Source organism: Chelmon rostratus, chromosome 17, assembly GCF_017976325.1.
Source record: "Chelmon rostratus isolate fCheRos1 chromosome 17, fCheRos1.pri, whole genome shotgun sequence".
NCBI lineage: Eukaryota > Metazoa > Chordata > Actinopteri > Chaetodontiformes > Chaetodontidae > Chelmon > Chelmon rostratus.
The window spans coordinates 16,498,219-16,517,800 of NC_055674.1; the positions used below are offsets into that span (position 1 = coordinate 16,498,219).

The 19,582-nt window shown below is 44.4% G+C and overlaps 1 protein-coding gene across 1 annotated transcript in view; it reads right to left on the reverse strand.

Moving 5' to 3' along the window:
* The window catches only part of LOC121620436 (protein shisa-8-like), an 87,884-nt gene that overhangs the window by 8,467 nt on the left and 59,835 nt on the right, over positions 1-19,582 (reverse strand). Inside the window, exon 4 of the mRNA XM_041956475.1 lies at positions 1,802-1,918. Coding sequence (XP_041812409.1) covers positions 1,802-1,918 — 117 coding nt within the window. The remainder of the gene's footprint in view (positions 1-1,801; positions 1,919-19,582) is intronic.

A 19,582-nucleotide genomic window follows, 5' to 3' on the forward strand; every position in this document is an offset into this window, starting at 1 on the left:
ACCGAATTAAAGGGAAAGAACAACACAGGTGTTTGGTCAGAACAGCCTCACTGTGCCTTGGTATAAATTCAACAAGGCTTCTGCTCTTCTAAAAGAGTTCATTTACAGAAACAGATAAAAGCCAAGCTTCAAATGAATAGCTTGACTGGTATTTCTTTGACTGAAAAATTATTTAGGAAAAGGGAAAAAAAGTTAGACTTAAAAAAAGAGAGACACACAAACAAGATGGCGCAGCATGAGTGGCAGCCTGTTACAGAAGCTTTACTTGTTATTGAGCATTTCCTTAACTTAGTTTGTTTGTTTAGTTTGTTTTATATGTGCAATTACTTTTTTAATTTGTCCCCGTACTATGGACACTGAACTGAAAAGTTTGTGCTGGTCTTTGTAGTGGTTTTCACAATGCTTATAATGGTGTCCCGGGAGTGCAGCCATGATAACACTCTGTTACATGGCGGTTCTACCTGGGGAGAAACCCAGTGTTACCTGCAGGCTGCAGGAAGGAACAGGGAAAAATCCAACTCTCAGCCTGTGGGGCACCAAAAGTTGGTGAATGATCTGGATCTGATCAGTTATCTGCCCTCCTCTTTGTCCAGTCCTCCATGCGGCAGCCCCCATCGTCTGCAGCCCCTGTGTGTTCAATACCATACAGACCAAGCTTCTGAAGGACAAGCACGGGGTGGACCACCACCTCACAGCACGGATCATGGACTGCCTCATCAGCCAACCACAGTATGTGAGGATACAGGACTGTGAGTCCAACATGGTTGTCCGCACGGGAGTCCCACAAGGAACAGTCCTGGCTTCCTTCCTCTTCACCCTCCACGCTGTACACGTGCAGACTCTGCAGTCGTCGGCTTCATCACAGATGGGGTCGACGCAGACCACAGAGAACTGACCCACGGATTGTTGGACTGGTGCCGGTGGAACCGCCTCCAGATCAATGCAGGGGAAACCAACAGCACAGCAAACCTGACAGCTCCTTCAGTGACGGGCTGCTTCACCCGCAATGTGTGAAGGAGAGACACTGCAGGTCTTATTATCTTATATATTATTCAAACAAGCCAACACCAGTTTGATATTCCCTGGAGTGTCTATACACCAATTCATTAACATTGTGATATTTAGCTACAGAGAACAGAATTAGAGTTTACATTGGCTTGATTCCAGCCTAGTATTCATGCTGTTCACAAAGAAGAGCTTCACTAAGAGCTTTTTCCGCCAAATCAGCAAAGAACAGGTTCGTTCATGTATGCATCAAACTCCAGTCTGCCCCTGTCGCGGTCCATTTTGAGTTGCAGCATTGTTTTATGCATCATGGTGATAGACGGCATCATTCTGCCTCACTTTCTCAAAAACTGTATTTTCTTTTTAATATTAGATCCCAGCAACACATTCACAGTCGTGGCACAAACGTTGTTGAAAGGTTGCGTTTCCCGTGAGTGGCAGCACTCAAACATGGCTCTTGTGATTGGATGAGAGTCAGACTCATAACTATTTCATTATCCTAATGGGTGCTTGTGCTCCTTTAAGCACTTTCCCACTCAGTGTGTGCATCAATACGGCAACATTCAGTATTTTTCATCATCCCGATTCATGTTTGTCTATACCGCACAGCAGCAGGCCTCACTGACCTCTGTACATTAAGCATGTGTGCTGTGTCTGTCTCGTTAACATTCACATCACTAGTTTCATCCATTATTAAATGTTTGAACATGCATACATGTAGCTGTAAAGTTGTGTGTCTCTATGCTGTCAGTATGACTGTGTCTGTGTGTGTGTGTGTGTGTGTAATCCCACTCACCTACGGCCTTGAGCGAGGTGTACTTGTTGAAGCCAATTCCCAGGTTGTTATGAGGGTGAGACAAGGCCATGGCCGGACCCAGGGGAGACAAGGCTGCGTTGTTCAAGTGGTTATGATCTGAGGGAGCGAGAGACAGACGGAGAGAGAAGGTTTCCATTTCAATGTAATGCACAATTTAACACATTTCTGCAGTGTCAGTCCAGGAAAATGCAAACCAGTGTATGTTTCCATCAGATAGAATATTCTCAAGAGGAAGCCACAATATCACACAATTGAGAGTCCTCTGTAGCTCTGCTACATCGTGGCCTTTTTAGGCCTGATTGACATTTCTGTTTTTCTCATTTAAACACACTGTTTGTACACTGTATCCAGACATAAGATGCTGGTTGAGCTCATTTTGGGAGAATGGCTCTAATGATTAGCTGAGGCTCGATAACCATCTGCGCATTTCTGTCAGCCCTCATTACATAATGTTTCTGCTTAGAATAACAAATATATTCATGAAGCCATTAGACGCGCAGGGTGCCCAGCACAGAGGCAGGCGTTCCCTAATGTGGGCCGAGCAGCTGGCAAGCAAAGTGACAAACACGTTCACAAACCTATAGCGTAAAGCGTATATGGCTCCTTACGTTCTGACGGACACACAAATACAATCAGTTTCATTCATGCTTCACAAGCAATAGCTTGTCAGCTGACTAATAACCTCCAATCATATTCGGTGTGATATCATATTAGCTGTAGGTAGACAGGTGTTTTGCAGCTTCTTACACTTACTCTGCTGATACACTCATGCCACCACCACACCCTCCTCCTAAGGTGCTTTGGTGTTATTTACTAAAATTGAGTTCTTTGAGAGCTTCCTCAAACCCCAGACCCTTTTTCCATCAAAGTGATGGAACCGTATGCTATAAGTGGTTAGTGCCTCGACATAAGCATCTCTGACTGAATTATTATGCTGCGGCTGCATGTCAATACTGCAGTTCTAATAGTTTGTCCCAGTGATTGATGCTCATATTTGTGTGTTTTGGCGCACTGTGGGTCTGGTTTTGATAATCTGCCGATATCCTGGTAATTCTAGTCATTTTGCTATCGATCATGTGATCCCATGTGTGTATGTATATGGCACTTGTGCGGTATTGGCAATTTGATGATAAAAACAGGAGGAAGCTGAGTCCAACACTGATGTGACCTGCACTGAGGTGGAAAAGACACTATCTCTGCAGCAGAAACTGCTCACATTACAACGCGTAGCTTGAAAGGCGTTTTTAGTGACGGAGTTATCACCTGATTGCAGTTCCCCTTAGCCATACTGAGCTTCTTTAGCATCATTCGGCTCATTGTTTTACTTTTACAACGTTTATGTGTCACGCTGCTCTCATCAAAATCGTTTCTAGCAGTGAAAAAAACCTCTAAAAATCTGCTGCACGCCACCTGCCCAGCACCGTGCAACAGCCAGACGCAGCAACGAGCTGATGAACATTTAGCAGCTAAAGAGCCAGAGAGTTTTCTCAGTAGTTTATAATACAGAACTTAAAGACGAGTGAGTATTAGACTAATGGTCACCAACTGCTGCTAAACTGATTAACGCAGGCTTAAGAAGTGACAGTTTCAAGAAAATGATCCTAAATTTAAAGATCCTAATTTTAGGAAACACAATCAGAGCTTCCAAACAGTCTCCATGGTCTCATTTTGTCACATAAACAAGGGAAAGTGATTTATTTAAGAATGCTACACCGCTCTGAAAATATCCCACAGGGCCCCTTTAACTGTAAAACCCTCCTGGCCCTCTGAGGAAACAAGGTCAGGCCAGGATTACCTCACTCCTCAGAAATGCCATCGCTTTAAAAGTCTAAAACTTAAACTGTTTCCCACAGGGTTGGAAGCACACACACACACACACACACACTCTCACGCACACACATGCGTACATGTACACACGAGCCTGACACCCGCGTCCACCAGCCCCGTGATGACTGAGACGCATCAGTGAGAATGAAGCGAGGGGGAAAGACGAGAACGAGGCGGAGAGAGCGGGAGAGGCGGGGAGGAAGCCGGAGAGCGAGGGATGTGACACCGCCGCTGACTGATTGAATTAGAAATAGATCTTCACTTTCCCGTGTAATTGATATGCAGTGATGACACGCCGTGCGCGACGTGGAGTGCAGGGAGGCACCACTGTGTGTTGCGATTTAATGCGCGCGTGTGTGAAATGTGGTCTTATGTGAACCGCCGGCACCACCTGCTCTCCTCACTCATTCATCTACTCAAGTTTAAAGGTGCACCACCTTCAATCAGCGCCCACATAAACAAGCAAAAACATCATATTAAAAGTTGCCTCCAAGCGCCTGATAAAGTAGGTTTTTAGGATCTTCTGAGTGATTACTTAAGAGCAGCATTTGAAGAAATAGCTTTTGCTCTTTAAGTGTCCTATATTCGGATGCCATGTTCTCAAGCGTTCTTCTAGCAAGCCAACAACAGTGGAAATAATGAGACACACACACACACACAGAGAGAGAGATGGAATGAAGACCAGAAAGATGGAGTGAGAGAGAGAGGGTTGAAGGCAGAGATAGACGAGGGAAAAAAATCAACTAATTGATGGAAAGATCCCTGGCCGGTCTCCAGTTTGACCACAGGGCTGTTCCTGGCCACCAGAGAGCAGAGAGAGAGGGTGAGGGGGAGAGGGAGAGAGAGAGAGAGGGAGAGAGAGAGAGAAATGTAGTGTGCACAGCACATGTTTTCATGTTCTCTCTTTTTATTTAATCATTCAACCTGCTGTACTGTACTTAATGACAGTCATGCTAATAAGGGACATGGAAGAGATGTTTGAGGTTATTTCTTTTTTCTTAACGTCAAATAGTAGACAAATGAAAGCAAGGTGGCTTATGATGAAAAGTGAAAAGACTTTGTCTCTATTAATGATCCAGGAGGGTATATGAGCTCAGAAACATACGGCGTGCTGATTTAGGGCTGGAAAAACATGTGTTAAAGTGGCTTATTTACACATCAAGCAGACACAGAGCAACATGTCATGTATTTGAAGTCGTGCCTCTGGCCACCTGATGAATGTCAGCTCGACACACTGAAATATGTACCTCTTTAGCTGCTAAATGCTCCACTATGGACACCAGCTAGTTGCTGACGCTGTCTGTCTGCTGCTTGTAGTTGAGCAGTTAGCGAGCAGTGAGCTTTTTCTGCTGCCCAACACTGACAGCACTGCTAAACCAAAACAGTAAAGCAGCGGGCCAGAGAGTGGAAACAATGAGCTGAAAGCTAAAAAAAAAATGCTAAAAAGCTCAGCAGAAATGAGAGGGATGGCAGAGCTGGGTGATTTGTCACCTTTCACATTATTATTTTATCAATCGTTGATGTGAAAATACTGATGACACAGCAGCTTTAATGTTTTGGTTTTAGTTAAATGCAACATTTTCTATGAACACAATCGCCTCCGTCGGGGCTGTGAGATATGATTTGAGAACTGAACTTCAGAGTTTGAACCTCCTCCCGTCTCATCTTTTTGCAACTGAATTGAATTTCGGCCTGTGAGCGGAGTATATCTTTCCATTTTAAGACGTCATGTTCATTTCATGAAATGTCAGGTCACCAGCCTGTTTTTATGTGGCTCCCTGCCTCAGTCGCTTTGCTGCTATTCTCACGGCCGCATTGTAAGAGCGCAATAGAGAGAGCAGATTGAAAGGGAATAAATTCTTTCCTGTATTCTGTATTCTTGAATAAATTCTCTCTGAATGTCCTACATTTTCCCGGCGTGTGCGTTCATGAGTGTGTGCGCGGTCTTTGATGTACTATAGTATGGAGGCCTCAGAGGAGAAGCACTCATAAGAATTCAAATTTATGTTTATTAAAGAGAAGCGGAGAAGGAAATGAGGACTTACAGTATATGAATGTAATTCACAATGTGCGTGTTTGTGTGTGTGTGTGTGTGTTAGAGAGAGAGGGAGAGAGATAGAAGTGTTTAGTGCATATTATTCAAGGTATTGTGAGACCTGCATGGCTTGTGTGTGCACACCCAGCATTTATTCTTTGTTCTGCATGTGCATGCTCTCCGACCAGCATGCATTTGTTTTTGTTTGCATGTGTGTGCTTGCAAGCGTACTGTTTGTGTTTGCGTGTGTGTGTGTGACTAGTGTGTCTGTGCAGGCAGGCAGCAGAGCACCACTGAGTGATGGCCTAATTCAGCAGGGCTCCACATCAAAGAGGCAGACTGCTGCAAGTGCTCCAGCCAGCCTTACTCTGACATGACTACTGTCACACAGAGCGAGAGAGAGCGACAGAAAGGGGAAGAAAGGAAAATAGATGCAAGGCGGAGGCAGTGGCGTGGGTAGCAGGCAGGGAGAGAGACAGGAGGGTGCTGTGTTGTTTAATGCATAGTGCATGAAAGTAGCAGGGGAGAAGAGTTTGAGTCCCGCTCGCCACGCAGCCCGAAACGAGCGCACTCTAGGGCACGCTGCATGAACAGCCGAGCGGCGTGTATGTCACATCATCTCATGTAAGTGTGTGAGAGAAGGAAGGGAAGAAGAAAACAAGGACTGAGAGGACAGGACAGGTCAGAGGAGGCCATGAAGGGGAAGTTTACTTTACGGCGAATGCTGGAAAACTGTCTTTTGATCGTGCACATTTTCTATACGAGCATGCGAGAAAGAATACATGCTCGTAAAGTCGTGCGCCGGCTGTTTAAGGGACTGAGCAGAAGCTACGAAATCATACATGTGTCCTCGCTCTCCGCATGCAACCGGCGTCGTCTCAGAACTCTGAGAACTACAGTTTGTAGCACATTGTTTTGCTTTAAAGGAATAGTTCAACATTTGGGGAAATAAGCTCATTTCCTCTTTGCTAAGAGTCAGCTGAGAAAATCCAGGCCACTGTCATGGCTGTACGCTAAATACAAAGAAGGTTAGCTGGTTAGCTTAGCATTGCAAAAGACTGGAAACAGGGGGAAGCAGTTCACCTCTAAAACACACTAATTAACATATATTGTTGGTTTGATCTATGCAAAACTCCAAAGCGGAAGAAACTAACAAAGAAGCAAAGCTTGCTACATGCTTTGGATTTTTATGATACTGAAATATATTCAGTTTTATTTAACCATTTTATTTTTAGTTGCTGCTGCTACATGGTGTAAAGAAAATACAACACGCAGCAGGAATGTGTTAGGTAACCGCGTATTCGTTGCATGTTAAAGCTTGCAGGGGTAGCATGTGTGCGACATATGGGCCTCCTTCATTAATAGCTGTGCTGGAGAAGATACACGGCATTCGTTTGAGGTGTTGTACAGTGTATTGTGCTGTAGTCCCGCTAAGTCACGCAAATGCATCTATGGAGTACGAGCAGATTGCAGAGCTTCTTCCTGCTCACTGTTCCCTCTCCATGTGTCTTTTTTTTATCTGTACCTCAGTCACGTCGTCTATCTCCGTATCACCCAGTTTCCCTCGCTTGCATCTCCTGTCGTACGCCTCTTCCTGCTCGTGTAACTGTCCCTCCATCCTCCTTCCTGTCTCAGTCACCTGCTCCTTCCTGTAACTCTTCCTCTTTGCTTCTGTCTCGGTGAGTGCGAGACAGGCCGTCTGTTGTCTTGCAAAGAAAGAAGCAACGTGTGGGGAGCACTCACCCACCTTTAGTTTCTTAAATTCTTTATCTCTTTCTCTTCACTCTAATTAAAGCGGATGGGCGTGGGGAAGAGCATGAAAAGTGTTTTAAATCTCGGTGTTGCAGTATCTTTGCGCTGCGCTGTGTTTGCGCTGTAGCAGCCGGTACGACAGAAGTTCAACAGTTTTCATGACTGGATTCCTACATTTAACATGCGGCGATGCCATAAATTTTGACTCGTTGTCTTGTTGGTTGTCTTTAGTGGCAGCGTTGCCAGAATTTTCAACTTTGTAATGCTAACAGGCACATAAAGACGATGATGAAATGACGGGAAAGAGGAGCTGCAGCTCGTCGGCTCGTTCCATGCTTCTCTTTTACTTTCTTCCTTTCTTCCACTCTTGTTTGTGTGTGTTAAATGGAGTAGATGGAGTCATTTCAGTGCACTGACTCTGGAAGTCTCTCTGCCCTCCCCCACCCCTTCCTTTCCCCTCTTACACACTCTATTTGCAGGGTAAATGAGGGCTTATCCCAGGACAACGCCATTATAATCTGCCTTTAACCCACACACTGGATGCATTGAACTTTGACTGCCTGTCTGCTCAGCAATATACATAACGCAGTGGACCGCTATACATCCACACACACACACACACACACACACACACACACACACATACTGGACTGGAAATAAACATGGGCATAGATGTGGCCTTTTAAAAGGTAGATGAAGGAAGGATGTAAGGATGAACAGAATGAAGGCAACTGCAGCTGAAGGTGTACTGAGAGACTATGAAGTCATCTAGTAAAAGTCAGCATGATCTAATTTTTAAGCTCAGAAGCCATAAAATGACTCACAATACATTCGCAGTGTTGCATTTTAACCCCACTGAAGCTCTGAACTACTCTGAAAGACAATTCTCATGTAAACAATATTTAATGAGGACCTCAACACAAACAGGTCCACAGTACTTATGTGATCACAGACAAAAAGCAACACCAGCATTTATTTGTAGTCATATTTCTGGCCACCTGATGGATGTACAGTATTTACTGTCTTTTTAACTCTGTCCTAGTTGCAACAGGATCCAGAGGAAAATATCTGTGGGCCACTTTATTCAGCAGCTAGCTGCTAACTGGGTCTGCTTTTCATCTAGGTTGGGTTTATCTGAGTGCTTTGTGCTGAAGCTGCTGCGACTGGAAACATGGATAACACCACCCTGATTCCCTGTGTGAAACATAAATGACAACAGAATGCAATCATTTGCAAACAAACTGTGTTTACACACAACAGCTTGTGTCAAAAAGGATTACCAAACTATCACGTTCTGTTTTATTTCTGCTCTACACGTTGTCCCGACATTTTTGGGAATCAGGGTGGGAAGAGTGGGCAGTGAAACAAAACAGTACAACTGCAGGCCCTAAAACAATTAGAGCATCCTCAGCATCATTTGTTCCATTGATAATATACAAACATTGATTAGTGAAACATTACCACATTTATTGAAGAAGAATAAAGTCAGATAAACTCAGATTACTGTAGTCTGTGTAAATGTTGTGAATAAATCTCCTGAAAGATGGAGGAGTAAATGCAGATGAGGCGTGATGACAGGGGAGAGGCAGTGACAGATGAACAGCCGGGAGATGGATGAAAGAGAGAGAGAAAGAGGACAGAAACGAGCTGGGATTGTCCCTCCTGGCTTTCATCCTCTCCCAGAATGTGCAGAAGCCGGTTTCAGCACCACGGACAGAGCCACCAAGTGTCCCTCTGAGAGCACGAGTCTCTTTTCAGCACCACGGACAGCACCACAACACCACCCTCAATCCACCAGCCCTTTCACTTTACTGGACAGTTTCGGCGGTAAAGAGTGACACAAGACACAGGAAGAGACGTTCATGTCATCTAGTCTCTTCATTTTCTTCATTCCATGTTCTTGTTTTACGTCCCCCTCTCCCTCCTTTGCCTTGCTTCTGTCTTTTCTTTCCTCAGCTCGTTCCAGCCTCCCTAAAAAATAAACCGATAGCAGCGCAGCAGATCGTTGTTCATCTAAATCTCATGTATCCGGTCTGGCTGGTTAACCTGTCAGGCATCACTTTAAAACTGTGCTGCAAATACAGGAGAATGTTGTGTTTGTTTACACACACACACACACACACACACACACACACACACACACACACACACACACACACACACACACACACACACACACACAGCTCTGTGTTGTTTGCAGTCAGAATGTGTGTTTGTGGTAATTAGTGCTTGTCGGTGTGTGCGTGAACGAGGGTGTGTGCTGTCTGTGCTTCCATATGTGTTATGTAACATTCCTTTTTTCCATTATCTACAAAGAGCGTCTTTAACTCTGGCAGTTGTCTGAAGTCCCCCCTCCCCCCTCGACGTCACCATTACCCCCCTCCCTCCAATAACTGTTCTTCAAGGAACAACAAAGCAAACCCCTGGCCTCCGCTTCTTAACTTCTGAGGATTCAATTATTCAGGAGAGGTAATTGTACTGCACAGTCATCTAAAACTCACTCGCTAACCCACAGACGATTACTGACGATGCTCTGTGTGTGTGTCTCTTCTCGTATATCTGTGTTTTTGTGCAATCTTGCAACTTGCTGTGTGCAATGATACATGTGTGATCTGTGTGTGTGTGTGTGTGTGTGTACCCGACTGTGTGCGTGCGTGTGTGTGTTTGTGTTGCATAATCATCTCCAGCTCCCTCTAACAGCTGCAGAATTTTGGAGAGGAAAAGAAACCCTCGTTACGCAACAGGACTCAATCTGGGTCTCATACATTCAGCTAATTTGGCAGAATTAATCTTTCATGGAAAAAAAAAAAACAATCACTTCAGGCTCCAGATCAGAGTTTGGTACATGACAGAGGTCAAGTGAGGGTCATTTGATGACTGATAGAAAAGAATCAGCAACCTTTGTCGGTCTTTTGTGCCTCAGAATTACGTCTGTGACATTCGTGAAGTCTTGGTGCGACCTTGTTTAGCCTGGTCGGCAGCAACGTTTGGGACCCAAATCAACAAAATCATTCGATTATTTCAGTCCATCAGTGGTTGTGATCATGGAGGTCCTTTGCTGAACGAGACATACAAACTCACATCGTACTAGAAGAGCTTACCAGCCACAGTAGCTGGTTAACTATTGTGAGAGGCGCACCAATTCATTTTTCTGCAGCACCTTCTGGTCACTAAGGTGTCAAACAAATGCAAAAAACAAGAGTAAATGTTGTTTGTCACGACATTTACTCTGCATGTCAGAGTTGGAGCATGTGTTGTTGGCCAATGACTCAATGCACTCTAAATCCTCCTGTAGTCGTCGCAGACACATTTCACAGCGATTGGCCGTAATTCAGCTGATATTAGTTAACTGACAAGTGACATTAAGGAGACCTTTAGGGTTAAGGTGTGTGCAACTCTCAGTAGAAGAGTGTTGAAATGTCTCGAAGACCAAGTATCAAGTCTTTTCCCTTGACTTATTCCTTCTACGTATGCAGACACACAGTTAAACTGTGAAACACCTCGGCAGACATGTATTTACAAAACTCCCCAGGCAGTCTCTAAACAAGCTGAATTTCAAAGACTGTAAGAAACTTGTCTTCCCTTAGAGACGCTCTCTCTGTCGGCCATTTAATTTTCTAAAAGGCAGTTGCAGCTCTGCTCTTCTAAATCTCTGTGAAGGGTGGAGCTCCTCAGTCATGCAGTACTCCCATCCACTCCACCTGCAGAATTAATTAATTACTACCAGCCGATCTGTGTTTGTGTGTGTTTTTGTTTGCGTCCGTACGTGTGTGCGCGTCGCTAACGGCGGGCGCGTACAGGTGCGCTCCTTCCTCCTGTTCTTAGAGAGCTCGTGAATTATTGAGCTCCTCTGAGTGTCGAACATGCCCTTTCATCACAGAGGCCAAGCAGCCCCCGGGGCTTCACTTTACACTCGCAAATCTCTGAGACTCAACTCGGCGGCTCGCTCCGAGAGGGTCGAACCACTCCCAGTCACACATGCTGTTCCTTATTCTGACTGCACTGGATTTACTTTTCACTAAAGTCGTTTTCGTTAGATTAACGGCGCGAGCCGGCGGTGACCTGCACAAACACAAATATCTCATGATCTAATCTTGTGGCGTGGCACAGCGAGGGCTTCACACGGTTTCAACCTCAACAGCGTCATTAAAGCCGCTTTCTTTTTTCACTTTTTCTCCAGGTTTCCAAATCATTGACGTTTTCACTCCCTTCAGTAGAAATGAACCCTTCCACACTGGATTGTAACATGCAACAGCGTGAATCAATGTTAAACTGAACCTGAATCGAGGTGGCCTGTATCTTACACTCAATTTCCCTTAAAAGCACACATGAATGTTTCTCATGTGCACCACCTGTGATCTCACGTGTTTTTCCAGAAACACAAACAAAGACACTAGTGATGGAACATCGTCTCACAAAGGGCCGAACTGTGCTGCTTATTGTTCAGCGATCTTTGGTACAGGACTATAAATCACGACCAATGTTAGGCCAGACACGAGAGATTTAAAGCGTATTTCTCCCCATCTATAAACCCATTTAAGTCGTAGCCGGGGGCTAATGTTGTACCCATAAAGGAGGTGAGGGAAAAAAATTAATTGATACATATTGTCCATTAAATCTAATTTCTTGCATGTTTCTGTCACCGCGGGGGCCGTGCCTCTTTCATCGCTTTAAGTGCTGTCAAAGGGCCATAAAAACAGTTTAACCCGTTTCATTAGCTGCAGACAGGGCACCATCCAGCAGGTGAGAATAATAAAAAAAGGTGCATCATTAGTGTCTGTATTAGTATCCTTATAAATACTATATTTCTTTTTATGGTTATTCCTTATTGTTTGAAAGGTGGAAATCATGAATACCCGATGGTTATCAGCAGCGACACGTTGTTATAGAGTGAAGACAAAGACAGAAAATATCAAATCTGGATGTCTGATGTGCTGTAAACACAGCAGGCGGATATTACTTGAAAAGCAGTCAAGGTCAGTGAGAACACACACACACACACACAATATGACATCTGGACACACACTCTCACCTTCCAATCATTGCCAGGTTGTGTGAAAGAAGAGTATCAAGCATTGACTCAATTATTTATGTATGCATCCAGACAGGAAGAAAGGGCACGGGCTATGCATATTAGTTTCTCTATGAAATATTACTGAAGAGACCTTTGATGCAGCCAAAGGAACGTGATAAAGGATGAGTGAAAGAAGAAGAGAAGAGGTAAAGAAGAAGAGAGAGAGCTAAGAGGACATAGAGCGAGGGTTCTGGAGGGGGGGAAGACAGAGAGGAAGGGATGTGACGAAGTGTCTTAATAAATTTGCTGTTCACTCAGAGAGAGAAATAATTAGGATGCAGACCAGTGAGAGTCAAGAATAAGTGAAAAAGAAAGAGAGAGAGGAAATCGTGGCTGACTTATACAGTTTGTGATGAGGAATTGGAGCTGCAGAGCGATGTGAAAGCAATACAGAGGGGAGAAAGGAGTGGAAGTGTGTCTGTGGATGGTGTACATGCTACAAGTCTATTATTACACAAGAGCCGCCCCCCCCTCAGTGTCACTGTCGCTTACTGAAGTGGCTCCAGTCTCTTGCGGTGTAATTTGATGTATAATACTTGATGACAGTGATACACAATAATGTGTGAGTGTGTGTGTGTGTGTGTGTGTGTGTGTGTGTGTGTGTGTGTGTGTGTGTGTGTGTGTGTGTGTGTGTGCCATTTTTAAGCGGGATGCTCCCCATTTGTTGGACAACCATCAAGAAGGTTCCACATGCGCAGATGCGAGCACGCACGACCACACACACACGGATGCCTCAAGTCGCTTATTAAGGAAAAATGCTGCTTTTTTTGTTTGATATCATTGAGAATCGAACGTATTTGGTTTTAGACTGTTGTCAGAGAAAGCCAGATCTTTGAAGACGTCCCATTGGACTCTCTAAACACATAAATTGGCATTTTTTTTCATTTTTTAAAACCATTAATCAATCTTAAATATAAAGGACAGACTAATCAATAATGAAAATAATTGTTAGCTGCAACCCAACTGCAAGTCCAGCGTAGCTAACATGTAACTGCCTTCATATCTCATGCACCTCACATACACACTTGCGCGTGTGTGTGTGTTTTTTGTAGGCACGAGCAAGTCTTAGTTTGCAGTTGTGTGTACATATATAAATATTTGCTCGTCTGTTTGTGTGTGTCTTTGTCGTCTCGGCCTACACTCCGCTCTACGCTGTGCTGGTCCTCCCTGACTAATTGTGGCAAGCCTGTAATGTGATTGTAGAGGCGATGCGCCTTTCTACTCCCTCTAACCACACAGGCACATACCTCATCATGGTAATTCCCCTGTGTGTGTGTACGTGTGTGTGTGTGTGTGTGTGTGACCAAACTCCTTCAGCAAGCATTTATAGCATTCAGGTGCGTCTGAGCCCTTCTTCGTGCACGGTTCAGTCCATCTATGTGTGGATGTGTAGGAATGATCTCATCCATATTCTCCAGGCAGCAGCAGCGGCGGCGGCGGTGGAACCGCTCAGCTCACTGACCTCATCCAGCACCATAAAAACCCAGCAGCCAGCCGGCGCTGTCCTTCACTCAACGGCTCCCATTACAACACTTGGCAAGGGGCGACTGATCAAGAATATTAACTGCGAATCTATGGTTGAAAAAGAAGCTCATGCAGGCTTGTAGAGCTGTACCCATGTAAGTAACAAAAGAAAAAAAACGCTGCATGGTGCTAAATCATGTGAAGAGCTTTTTAAATCGCCCGCAGAGGAAATCAGCAGTGTCAAGCCATCTAGCCAGCAACACGCCCTGCATCTGTTCTGCATGTTTCTCCAGCATTTACCCTCAGAAGTGCAGGAAAATGAAGCAGCAGTGCAGCAAGCGTGTTAGCCTGACACATTTAAGCTACTTTGTCATTTCTAATTTGTAATATTTGAGTGGTTGTGCAAAGATCTGCAGTCAAACGCTGAGGTAAAAGTCTGCAGCTTTCCGAAGATGTTTTCCTTTGTCAGTTTGCATGGGCAGATGGTGACGTGGACTGATTGAGCCGAGGCTGAATAATGACACACACTCAGGCATCAAGAGCTAAAACACAAAAGCAATTTCTGCTGCCTCTTTTCATTTGAACTCTCAAGGTTATTTTTTAATGTGCCGCAGAGAAACCAGCTTTATTTTCAAGACCTTCAATATTATACAGCTCACAGCCGCAGGCTGAATGGTCAGACCAATATCGATGATAATATCAATCAATACATACTGTCAGCTTTAATCATAATATTTCCCATTGTTCTCTGGATTACTTCTACTTCTTGTATGCTCAGATTTTAGTATTTGTATCAGAGAAATCTGCCTCCACCTCAATAATAATAATAATAATTATTATTATGAATGGTATTATATTAACAATAATAATAGTTCAACATTTTGGGATGCTACTTGCTGAGAGTTGAAAATTGCTGCCACTCTCACGTCTGAAAGATAATTATGAAGCCAGCAGCTAGTGATCTTAGCTCAGTGCAAAGACTGGAAACAAAGGGAAACAGCTAGAGCAAAGGTAACAACAGCACCTCTGAAGCTCACTCTCTCTGGGCTGGGAGCAGTAACTTCCTCTGGTTTACTCTGGCTTTTGCACAGATTAAATAAAGAAAATATAATGTGTTGATGTTGCTTTCAGGCGGATTTTGTCAGAGTCAGGCCAACTGGTTCCCTTCGCTTTCGGTCTTTGTGCTAAGCTAAGCTAACCTGCTGCTGGTTCCAGTTTCAGATTTACTGCACAGACATGAGAGTGCTATCAATCTAACTATTCCTTCAAAGCTATCTGTCGGGCTAAACCCCATGCTATGGTAATTTGAGAGAACTAATGACAACATTACATAATGCGTATCACAAGTATGTTCAATGAAATCCAGAATGCCATTTTTTCTTTTTTTTTGCCAATTTATTGCAGAATAACTGTCCGGCCAAAGGATCCGTGTGTGACCGGTGGTGAAGGAGATGAATTCGAAGCGAGGGCGCACCCGCAGAGGAATGCAGAATAAAAACTTCTTCAGTTTACTATGTTATGAATAAAACAGAAAGCAGCCGCTGCTGTGAGAAACGCTGTGCGCTTGAATGAGCTCCTTTTCATGCTCGGGTTTTACTCCTCCGCCACATCCTTTAGAAGCAACAAACACAAACACCTCCGTCACGTGGACGTCCCGTGAGGACCGCACACAGACACACACGACTTGGATTCGGTCACACGCATGCTGTGTGGTCATTCATGAACCCACACACCACACACACACAAACACACACACACACACACACACACACACACACACACAATCCGCGACTCCTTTGTCGTGTCGGATCAGGAGCCAGCTCCTCTCCATGTTTCATAAAGCGTGAATCTCTTGCAAGTGTGCCCACCCACAATGTCTAACAGTGATTGATGCTCCACAGGCGCACTCTTAGACTGACTGACTGTGTGTGTGTGTGCTTGTGCATGCCTATGTTTGACCTTCAAAGCACCTTCCATCCCAACAACTCCCCCCACCACCACCTCCAAACCTCCCTCTTTGTGCTTCCATCTTGGTATGTCCTGACTGATACCCGATTAACATGGTGGACTGGGTCAGCGCTGCCAAGGCCACCTGGGAGAAGGGGAGTCGGATTGTAGGGTTGGGGTGTGGGTGAGGGGTGTTAGCATGTCCTGCACAGACTGCTAATTGGCTGCTATATACCCCACAGCGGGGGAGGAACAAAGGGAGGAGAGGACGGAGGAAGAAGTGGGAGGAAATGATGGAGAGCGGCAAAGAGCAAAGCAGAGGGAGGAGAGAGGGAAGGTCGGTGTTGCAGAGGTGTGATGGCATGAGAGAGATAAAGAGAGAGGAGGGCGCCTCGTGAAGAGAAACAGAGGGAGCAGATGGCTTTGAAAGAGAAACTGATGGGGTGAGAAAGGAGGAGGAAACTACATTACTGCATGCGGCAGCGGTCTCGTCTCACAGAGGAACAATCTGCCAGCTATTTTAATGCTGTACGCATGTTTTCAGAATCGTCATCTCCTCTCTCGCTCATCCTCTCGTCACTGCAGAAAGTTCGAAAACGCAGAACTTTCATTCCAGCCGCTCTGACATCCAATTAGATTCCAGTTTTGCTCATATAGTCAGTTTCTAGGCCCTCCTCCTCCTCCTCCCCACCTCTGTCTTTACCCCACTTTTTGCTCCCCCAAGGCAGTGATTTGTGGATTCTGTCATACTGTGGCAGCTGGATCCTCTGTCTGCCCCCCTCAGAGAGGGAGAGGAAGAGGAGACAGACAGAGAGATGAAGAGATGGTGAGAGGACGCAAAGGTCCGAATAATCACACGTCCCCTCTCTCCATGCGCCGTCATCACCGTGGAGTGAAATGTAGGCCAGCAGACTAAAAATAATCCAGCCTGCCGAGATGGTTTGCTCTCAGTTTTATGAATGACTCCCCCATTCTTAAAAAGACCAGATTCCTCTGCACTTATGATTCCATTCATTATTTAAAGGCCCTGAAGACTCTCACAGGTGCTTTCAGTCACTCTTGCTGATCGGGCCTCTGCTCAGGTTGCCGCTCGGTGGCTCTTTGTGCAGTACTGCGTTGTTGTGTGGTGGATGGATGGATTTGGCTTGTGGATTGTAGCCTTGATGCTAATCTGGACTAACACGCCACTTCCCAGATGTTCAGATGTTGTTGATGTAAAGGTTGTCAAGCTTCACAATAACAAATCAAAGTAAGTCTTGCCTAATAAACACATCCACAAAGGCCATTTTCAAGACATGTTTAAATGTCACAGCAGGAGAAGCAACGGTGTGAATAATGTGTTTTATGATGGCTGAAGCTCGTACAGCTGCTTCAGTTTCAGTGTCCTCTCATCGAGCATGCTGGCTCACTGTCACGCAGTCACCGCTTTAGGTTCCTTTACACTGTGCAACAAAAGATTACAGGGGTGAGAGAAATACGCTAAAGTTAAAACACTCAAACCAAAACAATGGTTTGAACAATGGTACATCACAGCACTATGATTCACCATGCAGCCATCACACAGACTGACATGGCACAGTCTGAAGCTGCCTCTCCTGGGACACGTGGACAGAGGTCTGCTGTGTAACCTGTGTGACGCTCTGTGTTCACAGTAATTAACCTTCCTCACTAATATCCTCTGGTCTTCATACCATTTGAAATTACAGGAAGAAATGGCATCAAATCATGTCGAGTTCACACGTACACAGGCGTTTTTCAGATGTATTCAGACATATCATAAAAGGTGGAGGTGGGTTTCAACAGTGCTTGTGTCAATGGGATAAAACCCTGTTTTAAAAAAGACCGGCGTACGTGGAGCCCGTCCTCACTGGCAAAAATACCAACTACTCGACTTCGCAATAAGTATTTTAAAACCCATATTTACATTTGTTGTAAGGTGGCGACCTCTTGAAATTATGAAGGGAGCAAAAGGAGGAAGCCAGGTGGGGTAGTGTAAAGTGCAAGAAAGTCCATACATGGAGGAAGGTGTGGTGGGCGGATGAGTCAAACAAACACAGGACTTTCACCCAGAAAACTGCTGTTCAAGTCAACGTTGACCCACAATAAGTTACATAACAGGAATGTGTCAAGGAGGGGGGACTAAGGGGAAATCTATGAAGGAGATCTATGGGTTGAACCCAGATGCAGACTCAAGGACGCAGAAATAATATAACGCATTTATTCAATAAGGGACACCAAGGAACACCAAAACTCAGGAAACTGAGACACACTAGGGTCAAGGGATTACACATAACATGAGGGCGACACTGGGAAACACTGGGCAAACACAAACAAGCAACACAGAGCTAGAGACAAGACTGGGACAACACAATAAACACCGGAATCAACCGGGCTTCAGACTAAGACAAGACTTGGAACAAACTAAGGCAGTGGCGTGGGTAAAGGAAAAAGAAAACCAAACAGACTAAAACGCTCCCGAAGGAGGAAAACACAAAGGTGTGAAAAACGGAGCTGACCAACTAAAGAACTTGATATGAAAAACTAACAACTCAAAATACCCTCCAAGCAAATGGAGGAAGAAGAATCTAAATAACAAAAGTAAATAAACAGAAAATCGCTCTTAAACGAGGAGAATAAATCGGCTAAACTATAACTATGACAAGAAAACAGAAGCTAAATTATAATGTTACAAACAAATAACACTATGAAAAGAACATGGCATGGAACATAAACTAACGAGGGAAACGCAGACAACACTAAGGACGAAGACTCTACATAAAACAAGACATGAACAAAGACAAGAACAAGGCGATAAACAAACCAGAACTTTGGCAACTAAAAGACAAAGTCGAAACAAGGAACAAATCAAACCTGAACAGAAACACGGACAGGAACAAAGGCAACAAGAAACACTTAAATGAAACATGACAAACACTCACTAAGGGACTATGGTTAGAACTATGACTATGGTGAAGAACGCAGACAGCAAGGTTACACAGACAACGACCCGACAAAGACTGGGGGAAAGACACGGACTTAAATACACAAAGGAGGGAACACTAATGACACACAGGTGGAAACAATCTGACAATCACATGGAAGGGAAAACACAGGAAGTAAAGAAAACCAAAAACACATAACATGCACCTTCAAAATAAAACAGGAAGTAACAAAACCTAGACAAAGACAACACGCAATGGGAAACTTACAAAAATACAAACAAGACAGGGCAAGGATACAGACTAAGACAATACAAAATCCTTGCTTTTATGTTCTCACTTCAAGTGAATCACAGCACAGTTTGCATGCTAGGCTGAAATGTGCAGAATTGAATTGTTTGTTTGTTGGTTTCAATAAACCCGTACACACACACACACACACACACACACACACACACACACACCTTGTGAAAACATCTTCTTGATGGCCATGTTCTTATTGTCTATGGCACAACAGATTTCAGTTGGATTTACTGCCTTTTATCTAAACACTGAAGGCCCACTGAAGCCATTAATAGACCCTCTTCACAGCAGATTTTGTTGTTTTCTCATCATGCAGGACAGGCGCAGGTGTAATTAATTGCATGAACAATGGTTTTGTTCCACTCTAGTGCCTCAGTAAGCCTCTCAGTTAATGCAGCATCTGCACAGCATAAGAAAAA